Consider the following 12,088-nt stretch of genomic DNA (forward strand, 5'->3'; position numbering starts at 1 on the left):
CCATCTGGTCCTGCTGCCTTCCTGATGTTCACTCTCTTGAATGCCCTCCTCACGTCATGCTCCGTGATGGTGAATACGTTGTCCTCACCGGCTTCCTCAGCGTGCATGCAGTTAGCACTGCTAGCGCCGTTAGCGTGTGTGTGTGTGTCTGTGCGCGTTTGCGCATTTTGAAGGAGTGACTAGGCTGCTTGTCGGTTCGCTGACACCGCGCCACCTCCCTCTCTTACTGTGTCCCGCACAAAACATTTGTTTGTTGTAGAAGTCATCATAAGATATAGATGTGTCCATTAATTTGATTATTAGATTTGATTGTGCATTAGCCTCACATATGACTGACTTTGCTGTATGCAGGCAGCGATGTGATGATGCCTGATATGAACTTGGGTTCTGAATGAATATATGAATATGCCACATTGATAGGTCACAGCCTACCCATGGCAAGATTTCACCGCACGTTACTGGTCACACGTCGATTAACCGGTGGGAAAATTTCCTCACCGTCACAACCCTAACTGTAAGTGATCATTATGCCTAAATATAATATCGATGGTAAAGAGTGGATAGTGTAACTCTCTAAACGTGAATTACACCTGTTGATATGACATGAAGGCTATCACCGCAACTCCGAAATCAGAGCACAGTTAAATTATTTCATCAAAATCTATTTATATCTATACGCCTTATTCACCTACGTCACCATCTAGAACCAAAACGAGGCTAGGGGGTACACTCTAAACCGGAAGTTCAGTGACAGAGCGCAGCGGGCGTCTCTAATCATGGCGGTACCTGTGTGGACAACAAACCTTTCATCTCTTCCAGAATTAACAGTGGACAATGTTGAAAAATGGGCAAATAACGACTGCAAGATTCCCCGGGCTGTTTTTCTGAAGGGTTACAGCAACTGGATCGAGGGATATGTGCACGACGTGGAAGGTAATGAACGGACGATGACGGCTTTTTTTCTGAAATCAACATTAGCGAACGTTACTTTTAAAGTTAGTTTCTTAGCTAGCTAATACAACAGGACGCGACAACATTAGAAGCTGATGTTAAGCATAGTTAAGATATATTAGCCACACCAGACTGACTGTTATTTTGAGTGTTAACAATAAATTATTTTACCGACAGTCAAGAGGAGCGAGACAGTCAGTGTGCGAGCTAAGTCTTTTCGCTCAATGCGAAAAAACGAGGCACCTTACAACATTCAGGTATCATGACTGTGGATAAACTGCTCAGTTCGCGGAATGGTGCCACTGCTAGAACAAATACGCTTGCTAAACGTTCAAATGTTCATTTTGATCGTTCATATCAACAGTTCATCTTTCCCTGCTAGACTAAAAATAACATGTTATGTGCAGTTGATGTGATCTTTAGCTAATAGTGTATTGGAACCATCAGTAAAAATATCTTGTTTCCAATGTGTCACTACAAAGCAAGGCAGGGTGCTACTGTTGGTTATTAAAATTAATACATATTAAGTATAAGTAAGTTTGTTTACAGGCATGGGTTGCTCAGTTTACATAGCAATGTTAAGTAGGGTTGGGGAAGGTACTCTTCAGGTCTCACAGGTAACACAGATGCTAAAAACTCATCAGTAATGTCGTCCACTGGGATGCACAAACCCAGTAACATCATTTGATTACTTTGAAACTTTTATGCATCTCTGCCTCAAAAAAATCTTATTTTAATAAACCGCTGGTGTCAACCAGCTTGTCAAATTACTGTTATTCCCCAACCCTGGGTTTTAGTACAATGAGTGTCCAATATATTAGGTACCCTGCAAGCTGTATTAATCAGTATCATGTCTGATGTCTAGGACAAACCTAGCAACTTAAACATTGACTGTTATGCTTTCATTGCTGGAACATGAAAACGCCAGTTGTACCTAATTAACTGCACACTCAGTGTACATCACCATGCTCTGTAATTTCATGTTATGTATGTATATCAACACCTATTTTGCTAGGCCAGTTACATGTTCTTTTAAATCCTTAGAGTTACCGTGACTGTTTGCATCTGGACCAGACGTTTAGAACAATATGTTGGTATACCTATCTAAATGTGAATGTGTTCTTAAACTTGTTTGATTATTCTTAAAGGTGGAGCTGTCCTTCGAGGAGCCATTCATTGGCAATACAACCTGCAACTGTAAAGCTGGCTTGGGACAGTGTAATCACATAATAGGACTGCTCTACACACTGGCCCACTATATTAAAAAGGGGTATGCATCTGTCCCCCAAACTCCAAGCAAAACGTCTCTACCTCAAGCCTGGCATGTTCCATCAAGGACATTAGGTCTCAGCCCAAGAGCAGTTAGCACTGTGACAGTATCCAAAGTTAAACCACCATTGGCTAATGCATCAGCAAAGGAAAAACAGCGCTCTACTGAGGGGATTGTCTCTAATTTGTATTGTCCTGTGCCACTTCCATTACCAACTGCTGAATTTGCAGAGACTCTTCGTAGCAACCTGGCTACAATTGGCAGTAAGAGCCAGATGTTAAAGTTATTGGAAGCAAACTGTAAGCAGCCTGCTGTTCTGGTCTCCACAGAATTTGGGGACCTTCCCCGGGGTTCTGTATTAACTTACCAAACTCAACGTCGTCCACTGTCCATTTTCAGTGAAAATGACCCTGAACTTCCTCTACCTCCACAGCCATGCTCATTTAGCACTGCTCTAGATGATAATGAAACATTATTCTATGGTGGCCTGGCTGTCACACTGTCTGATGCAAATCATCTAGAGATGGAAACCAGAGGACAAAGCAGTAGCAAGACCTGGCATCAAGTACGAGCCAAACGCCTGACATCATCATCATTCAAAAGAATCTGCTCCAGGGTGAGAGACTTTGACAGTTTGGCAGCCAACATGAAGGAGAAACGGTTGACACAAACTAAAACAATGAAGAGAGGCCTTGAAATGGAGCCAGTCGCTGCTGCTGAATACAAGGAAATCACTGGCAATGAAGTCTACCCCTGCGGGTTTGTAATTAACCCCCATGCCCCACATCTGGGGGCCTCACCTGATAGGAAAGTGCGTGACCTTAGTGCAGCACCAACCTACGGACTTCTGGAAATCAAGTGTCCAGACAAGGAGAGTTTTAAAGACTGTGCATACTTGTACTGCAAGACGGATGGCACCTATGCTCTGAAGACAATCCATGAGTACTACTACCAGATGGTGGGACAGATGGGTATCACCGGTATGACATGGTGCGATTTCTTTGTCTGGTGCAAACAGGACCATCACCTGGAGAGGGTCCACTTCAACCCTGAAGAATGGGAAAACATGAAATCCAAACTTGACAGTTTCTTTTTCACATACTTCCTGCCTGCCTTGTGCAACAAAGGTACATGAAAAGAGCATCAATGAAATTAAATGAAACACAGGAGCCCATGTTTAAATATGTTTTAAAGTGTTTTATTTTTCAGAGGTTTTGTGACAAGTGCTTTATATTTAAAAGTTATTGTGACTTTTACCTTTATATTTTGTATATAGTTTTTGTGACAAATTAAAAATTACATAAAAAATAAACACTGTGTTAAAAATAAAAGAAACTTGACTGTAAATCAACCTGTCAGCGTAATTCAGTGTGCTTCATGTGGTGGACAGTATAATTTCAAACCAGTCCATAAAGACAGGTATAATTTCAAGGGTGCACTGGCACTCTTTAGAACAGAGGCCCTTGGAAGTTACTCAAGAGGGCACAAACAGTCCACAGTTGATTGACAGAGCCCACTAGTGTCATTGGTAAGACCCTATCGAATATGTGATACTCTTTGATCCTCCTAATGGCACGCTCAACATGAATGCGAAGTCTGGCTATGGCTTGTGTCTGTCTCACTTCTTCTTGGCTGAAATGTCCACTTGGGCCTAAAAAGGGTGGGATCACAAGGGAGACATTGATTTCAGTGAGAAGGTCCTTGATGAGAAATCCTTTATCCGCCATGACCTCATCGCCTTCCTCAAGCAGACGCAGGATCCCTGATTCTCTTGTGATCTCCTTGTCAGATATCGAACCTGTATACAGGTCACTGACAAAAGTGACTAAACCTGAGGGAGAGATGCCAACTAGGCCCTTAAAGGTGGTGTTACCTTTGTAGTGAGAGTAGATTTCAGAGTTCAGAACTTTTGAACTAGGTCTCTGCACGTGTATTTCTGTACAATCTAATATAACTCTTGTAAGTGGGAAAGTGCTTTGGAAACAAGGAGGCATGAGCTCGTTTACAGTTTCTCTCGAAGGCCAAATTGGAAGTGATCCTAACATGAAATATAGATAGTTTGCCCAGGTAACACAGACCCTGCTTACAGTTGACTGTGACACATCAAAGCGCACTGCAAGGTCCTGTTCAGGAAAACCTTGCCTAAGACGACAAAGAAATAGAAAAAACTGGTCAATGACGGCCAGTTTAGGAATGCTAAAACCCTGCCTTACAATTTCCCCGTCAGCTTGCCTTATTCGCTGTGCCTGACTCCACCCTACCATGTTTTCTGCAGTAGGCTGTAGGGCCATAAACACTGCTTTCAGTGTGTTGTAATCAGGAAAGCCTGTGAAAAACATGATGTTCTTATCATCGCCTTGGAATCTTGAAAGGAGAAACTGCTTTGTTTGAAGACGTGCAATTAATTCTGCTTGATCGTTGATGATCTTGTGGGCTTCCTTAAGTTGCTCCTCCAGTGGCGGGGGCAGTTCAGCATAATCATGATCGGGGTGTGGAGGGGCTGTCTCTGCACTGCAAGGGCAAGAAAATATTGAGGGACATAATTTTAGGAGAGCATCTTTAGGAAATCTGCTGTCACCACCAACAATATATAGAATAATATTAGAAAAATATGTTCAGACTCAGAGATACACGTAACTTACCTTAACTCATTGGAATTTACATCAACCTGCCGGACATCCTCTTCAACTGCAGTGGTTTCATGACTGGAAAGCAGTATTACTGAAACTTAGTCACATGTAAACAGGCCTTAAAAACATTATGGACTAAGAATGTAACTGCACAGAAAAATACCTTGTAGTTCCTCTGACGATAGACCTCCTAGCAGGCCTCACGGTGCTATCAGTCCAGGCAAACAATGTTGGAACAGCACCCTTCTTCAACTTTCGCATGCCAACCAGGGTCTTCAAAAAAGACTCTTCTGTAAAGTGGTCTGAACACACTTTTGTGTCCACGTGTATCTGTAACATTAGATATTAAATGGATGTTATTGTTTATAGTTGTGTGCTTCTCTTGATCTAGATTAGCAATGGTTATCATAAACAGGCACAGGTCACGTTAGGGGTGGAACGGTACACAGAAGTCACGGTTTGGGTCATACCTCGGTTCAGAATGAATTTTTTCCTACCTGAATGAATTTAAAATTATTTTGCTATATTTCAGATCAATATATTTGTTTTCCTTAATTTTAATTAATACTAACTTTATTCTCATCTTAATTATAAATAATTTCTGTACAAAATAATACTACCATTAAAAACACATTTGATTTTCTTTTAATTAATGTAGAATGTGTAACTTAAAAATAAACAGATTAGTGCTCTGTTTGAGGACAAGAAATGAAAACCAATGCAATATGATTAATGTCCAAAAGATGTGTGTGTGTGTGTGTGTGTGTGTGTGTGTGGGCGCCAGTTGTAGGTTAACTTACAGTTTGACAAGAGTTTACAGTTTGACAAAAGCACAATGTTGTGTTTTGTTGCGAGTGTACACAAATATAAGTAAACACTTTGCAGTTTGAATGATGCCCTGTATGAATAAAATGACGGAGTCATATTCAAAATGCTCTCTCTCTCTCTCTCTCTCTCTCACACACACACACACACTCTCTCTCTCACACACACACACACACACACACACACACACGACATATTCCAGAAGGCATAAGTTAGCTAGCTACGTAAATATGGCTAACGTTAGCATAGTTCGCATCGTAAGCTAATGTTAATATCTTACCTTGAAATGGCGACCGGGATCTCTTCTTATTTTGTGAATCCATTCACGGCAAAGTACAGGATCTTTGGGGAAACGATGGAAGGTTTGACCTGTATAGGATTTCTTTCTTTTGGAAGAAGTACATTTGGGAACACAACAATGCGGCGGCATTGTAGGTAACGTTATGACAGCTGCGCTCTGTCACTGAACTTCCGGTTTAGAGTGTACCCCCTAGCCTCGTTTTGGTTTTCAACATGGAGGCGCGGTGAATAAGGGGAATACGATCGTTTCCAGATGCTGGACTTGTTAGTTTTGACTGTGAAAAATGCTATATTATGTTCAATATGAATTTCACGAAAGGCTCTGTGTGAAATTATAGAGCGACACGAAGGTAAGAGCATTATGGTTGTTATTTTTTTTATTGTCAGATTATCGTACAGAATGACAGTCATGGTGTGTGCATGAACGAGTGTGAAATAATACCTATAATCACGTTGCTTATTCTGATCACTTATATTGGGCACTTTTTTGCATTTAATTTCTAATTTTAATTTCTTGCTTGCCGTTTTGACAGTGTCTGCTTGCATATTTTAGTCAAATGTGGTAGCTAGTTCTCTTTAATGTATTTGCCCCGATTTGATCCATGGGAAGTTTATGTAGCATAATATTTATATTATTTTGTCAAGTTAAAAATGGCTCTTATCAACCTTGATTTACATTATATCACCTTATTTTGACAGTTAAAGTTTTGGGTGGTTTTTGAGAGCTTTTGGGCTGGAAATCGTCCATCCAATCTGAGGTGCTCCAGCCCCGTTTTATGTCTATGTGTGCACGTGCCTGCAGCAGGTCACTTTCAGTAGGCCACATGGAAACTGTAGGAGACAGAGACTTCTATTGTTCTCATATCTTTATCGCTCTTGGTGTCAACAGACCTTAATACCGATAAAACCTACCGCGCCAATATAAATGATTTACTACAGATGCCAAGGGTGTAGAGAGACACGACTGCATTCATGGAGTAACTCATGAAACAAACAGCATAAATTCATCATTGATTTATTTAGCCTTCACATTCACCCATCAGGTTTAGTTCACATATTAGCTGCTTTCCCAGAATATATTTGTGCTTCCATACAGCCAGTTATTTTCACAAATTCACAATAAATATTTCCCATCACGAATATTATAAACAATATAGCCCATTCCATTAAAACACTTAAGAAAATGGTGCTAATTACAAAATATTGATTTTATTTTTAAATATTGGTACTTTGAAAACATAGTAACTTTTGGTTTTATGTTCATTTCTGGGCTATGATTTATTTAGCAGAAGATTTTATTCAAAGCGACTCAAATTACATTCAATGTAGCCTACATCAGTTTATAAATCGATTTAATAGATTTCAACATTTGTGCAATATTTTAGTTTTAATAGACTTAATTTACTCACGGTATGTTTCAGTAATGCCCATATGGCTGAACACGTGTGCAGCTTTGGGTGCTCTTTGTCTAAACTGAAGCTGACAAGAACAGAGATTATAACATAAAATGTCTTACCGTGTGCGAGTAAAAACAAGAACCCTGAGATCAGAATAGATCGGAGATTCATTTTTTTTTTTTACAAAGTAAAAATAATAATATTACAAAAAAAACGTTTTTAATTTCAATTTCGTCCTGTCATTCATTCATTCGTCGTCGTCGTCTTCTTCTTCTTAAGCGTTTTTGGCTAATAGGTGCTTTACCGCCACCTGCTGGACATCAGTGTGGAACAAACTTGTGCTTGAGCATCAATTACAGTTTGACAACGATGTCTCATGCTGTTCACAAGTCGACTTATTGTCTGCTGATGCATGACATCCCACTCTTCTTGAAGGGCTGCCATCAGGTCACTGAGGTTCTGGTGTGCAGGGTTTCGACCCTTTGCACAATGACTCAGCTGATCCCATAGGTTTTCTATGGGATTCAGGTCTGGAGAAAGCGCTCCGCACTAACCCTAACACCACCACCTACAAAGGCTCATCTGTTAACAACAATGGCTGATGCATAGCCAGCTCAAATGCTCCCTGGACCATGCAAGTCTCTCTGGCCATTACAGTCTGGGCAGGAGCATCTTGTCAATACAGAACTGGCCTACACCTTGTGAATGGTACTGTAACAAGCCAATAATGTCAGATATCCCTAACTTTTTGTGAGTAGTGTATTTGTTGTCTTATATGTAGTTAGACACTTTAAGACATAGGCACAGTTCTAACTTAAAAGCAAAATTAAACTTTGGTACAGTGTTGGATTGCAAGACTTAAGCAGATTAAATGTAGATATTTTAACACCATATTGACTAAAATCAAGTTTAGTTTACTGTACCACCCAACACTACCAAAGTTAAAAATTGCTTTTAAATGTTGAGCACTTCCTGAAATACATATAGGGTTCAGGCAATTTAATTTTTAATATGATACATTTAAGTGTAAACGTAATTCTAGGCCTAGTAAATCAGTTTATTGTAATTATATTATAAACAACTACCTTTTACTAATTTCTTACAGATGCAGTGATCCAGAAATTTCTTCACCGTTGGCCTCTTGAGGATGGCAATAAACCAAAAACTGAACAAGCTGAGGGAATACAAAACTAGACCTTTAGCTGAACCACTACAATTGGTTGATGTTCTGTTTCTTATGCCTGTTTGGTGTTTTGATCAGTTATATATGTATTTGTTTCTTTTTTTTTTTTCTTTTTCTTTGTGCAGCTCAATGAGATTTTTTTTTTCTATTTAAATAAAGACTGTTTAAATAGATGTGTTACTTTTTGTAGCTTATTGCATCATTTAACATTTTAGGCTTAAGGCATGACAAGTGCACTGCAACTTTGTAGATACATACAACTTGTATTAAAATATTATTTTAAAGCTCAAAGATCACATCTTAAGATCAGGTCTTAAAACATACAATGAATGTTGACTGAATGTGCAATTTTTTTTTTATAACACTCATCTCACCGACTCATATACACACTAGAGATCGACCGATATATCGATTTACCGATATTTTTCCCGATATTTAAGCATTTTCCCATAATCGAATATCGGTTTTGTAATATCGGATTCCCCGATAAACACCGCCATCTTGTGGACGTTTTCAGAATTGCGCGCAGGATCGCAATTGCAGCGCATCTGAGGGGAGACAAGACAGCAACGGCGTGTAGGTACTTGATTTGCTGTAGTTAGTAAACTATTTAATATTACAGGCATTAATGCACAAATTAGATGTATTACATAAATGCCTGATATATAGTTTAAATGCAACTTGGCTCTAAGAAATATGATAAATAAGATACTCTGTCAAGCCCTGTCCCTATAAAGATAGGCTATAACTTTGCCTGAAATAACACAGCCATGAATTAGCACATGGTGGAAATAAAAGCGCTGAATTTAATTCTCTCTGTGGTCTATTAGTCTCGTGAAGTCGGAGTCACATAGATAATCCGTCAAGTCCTCTCCCAATAAAGACGTAACTTTGCATGAATTAAATAATACAGCCATGAATGATTGCATGTTGGAAAGAAAAGCATTGAATGTAATTCTCTCTCTGTTGTCTATATGCTCATCATTAGTCTCGTGAAGCCGCTTTCATATTGCAGTTCACTCAGCGGGTTGATGCTCAAGAAATGCTCAGCACGGCCACCGCATGTAACTTTTAACAAGATTCACTTTTTTGAAGCACCCTAAATTGTATTAACACTTACTATATAACCATTATTTAGTTTATAAACATCTAAATTAATACAACTCTATGGAAATTAATTATTTATTATCTCCGCGATCGATGGCAGTTTGAGTAGCCTATAGTTCTGTGTAAAGGCATAGATAAACCGCGCTGTCAGCAGCATAATTTAGAGCATGCCAGTTGAGAAATGCAATAAAATACAATGCTTGTTATATTCCAATATTCCAGAGAATATCATTCCGTGAATTAACATTATCCAGTGAATTATTCTTCACTCTTTATCCTATTAAACAGCTTAAAAAACTGTTTTTAAAAATGAAGTTAAAAATGAAGTTGATATGACTCCTTTCCTTTATTTTCTCCATTTGAAAACATTAGACTTTCTATGTTCATTTTGCTTACTGCTAATATTAGTTTTGCTGCTAAAGCTTTTTATAAATAAAATGTTTTTTATTGTTGTAATACGAAGATTAAATTGAACATGACAGGGCTCTAGACTGCGACCAAAATGGTAATTGTTTGCGAGTTAAAATTTGACGTGGTCGCATTTGTACTAGTGCCAGGTCTGCGCTGCTCCAAAGCGTCTGCTTCATACAGCGCGCGCTGCCAGCCGCAGCACATTATAGCAGGAGTCAGATTTCACTGATCACGTGAAGAGAGGTGCTTTCAGCCGAGCGCTTAGTGGGTAGAGCCTGGTTTATACTCGCCGCGTCAGCACGAGCGTGAAGGTGCGCGTCGCGGATGGAGCGCAACGGATGGATTTGTTTTCAAACTAAAGTAAAAGACCGCTTCTTAAACCAGAGAAGGTGAACGTGGTGGTATTCTTGTAGAAAAAACTCCTGTCAGCTACAGCCAGTTTAGTTTTACTTTTCTTTTTGTTTTCGTTTTGAGAAGCTTGTTATCTTTGCTGTTTACCTCAGGTTATGCTATGGAGGCTTTCCTTAATTAAAAAAAAATATATATTAATATGTATTTGCTTCCTCAGAGTTTGCTAAACATTCTGTAATATACTAGGTATATAGTACAGCATGTGGTGTGTCCTATGCCATGCCTCGTCTTATTCGTTTTTGTTGATAAATGTTATGTAAGAGTTTGTCATTGTCAACGTACTGTTTTATTGTTGTTGTGCTTTTTAATTAAGAATAACAATGACTCCATCTTTTGTTTTAGTCTTAAAAAGTGAAAGGTGTATAGATATAAGCAAAACAGACAATGATCTTTTCTTGTAAAATGTGACACCAAGATCGCAAATTTGAAAGTAAAAAGCGCACGAAAAAAGGAATTCCTGTTCACAAAATTTAAATCACAAATAATACAGATGAAAAAGAACGAGTTGAATGTTGAAAACTTTCGTTACCATATAACTATAAACTATGATAAAAGTTCATCAGCATGCATTGATTAATCAAATGTTGTAGCAAAAACAAAAAACAAATTGCAACCAAATTATGTGCTCGTGCGCAAAAGTGAGATCAGTGGGAAGAATGAGTCTAGAGCCCTGCATGAAAGACTGCTAATTCTCAAAACATTTTTTGTTAAGATGACTGAAAGGAGGAAAAACCAAAGTATGGACTTACTTCACGCAGTCATTTATTTACTTTATAACAGTAAATAAATATCGGTTCTGCATATCGGTTATCGGGCACATAGACATGCAAATAATTGGTATCGGTATCGGTTATAAAAAATCAATATCGGTCGATCACTAATACACACGCACTTCATCCCTTCAACATAACTCTGTGTTTGTGACAAATTATCTTTATATTATTCTATATTAATGGAAAGATCACATAATTATTGTCAATCTTTGTTTGTCATGTTTTAGAGCATTCTACGCATTTTTGTTCCTAGCCTGATGCAGAGCAGGATGAGAGGTTCTTGCTGCAGTTTCAACAGTAAAGAAAGGTCTAGGTGTGGTGGGAGCATCTCTCTAGATACTGTACTGATTGATTTTTGTGGTTTAAAATCATAAATATTCTTGTATGCAAAATGAGGAAAATACTATTTACAGTCAGGTCCATAAATATTGGGACATCGACACAATTCTAACATTTTTGGCTCTATACACCACCACAATGGATTTCAAATGAAACGAACAAGATGTGCTTTAACTGCAGACTGTCAGCTTTAATTTGAGGGTATTTACATCCAAATCAGGTGAACGGTGTAGGAATTACAACAGTTTGCATATGTGCCTCCCACTTGTTAAGGGACCAAAAGTAATGGGACAGAATAATAATCATAAATCAAACTTTCACTTTTTAATACTTGGTTGCAAATCCTTTGCAGTCAATTACAGCCTGAAGTCTGGAACGCATAGACATCACCAGACGCTGGGTTTCAACCCTGGTGATGCTCTGCCAGGCCTCTACTGCAACTGTCTTCAGTTCCTGCTTGTTCTTGGGGCATTTTCCCTTCAGTTTTGTCT

At 38.8% G+C, this 12,088-nt stretch overlaps 2 protein-coding genes across 2 annotated transcripts in view; one reads left to right on the plus strand and one right to left on the minus strand.

Annotated features, from left to right (window-relative positions):
- The first annotated feature begins 735 nt into the window (after nt 1–735).
- Nucleotides 736–3,564, plus strand: LOC306875018 (uncharacterized protein). The gene is made up of 2 exons (XM_079425383.1): nt 736–933; nt 2,100–3,564. Exons 1-2 carry the CDS (start codon nt 916–918, stop codon nt 3,354–3,356), a joined length of 1,275 nt encoding a protein of 424 aa, XP_079281509.1. The 5' UTR covers nt 736–915; the 3' UTR covers nt 3,357–3,564.
- LOC306875011 (uncharacterized protein) overlaps nt 3,398–12,088 on the minus strand; it is a 991,916-nt gene continuing 983,225 nt past the window's right edge. Inside the window, exons 2-5 of the mRNA XM_079425373.1 lie at nt 5,957–6,232; nt 5,015–5,181; nt 4,864–4,926; nt 3,398–4,732 (exon numbers count right to left, since the gene is read on the minus strand). Coding sequence (XP_079281499.1) covers nt 3,670–4,732; nt 4,864–4,926; nt 5,015–5,181; nt 5,957–6,106 — 1,443 coding nt within the window. The 5' untranslated portion in view covers nt 6,107–6,232 and the 3' untranslated portion in view covers nt 3,398–3,669. The remainder of the gene's footprint in view (nt 4,733–4,863; nt 4,927–5,014; nt 5,182–5,956; nt 6,233–12,088) is intronic.

This window comes from Barbus barbus (genome assembly GCF_936440315.1).
Source record: "Barbus barbus genome assembly, chromosome: 9".
Classification (NCBI taxonomy): domain Eukaryota; kingdom Metazoa; phylum Chordata; class Actinopteri; order Cypriniformes; family Cyprinidae; genus Barbus; species Barbus barbus.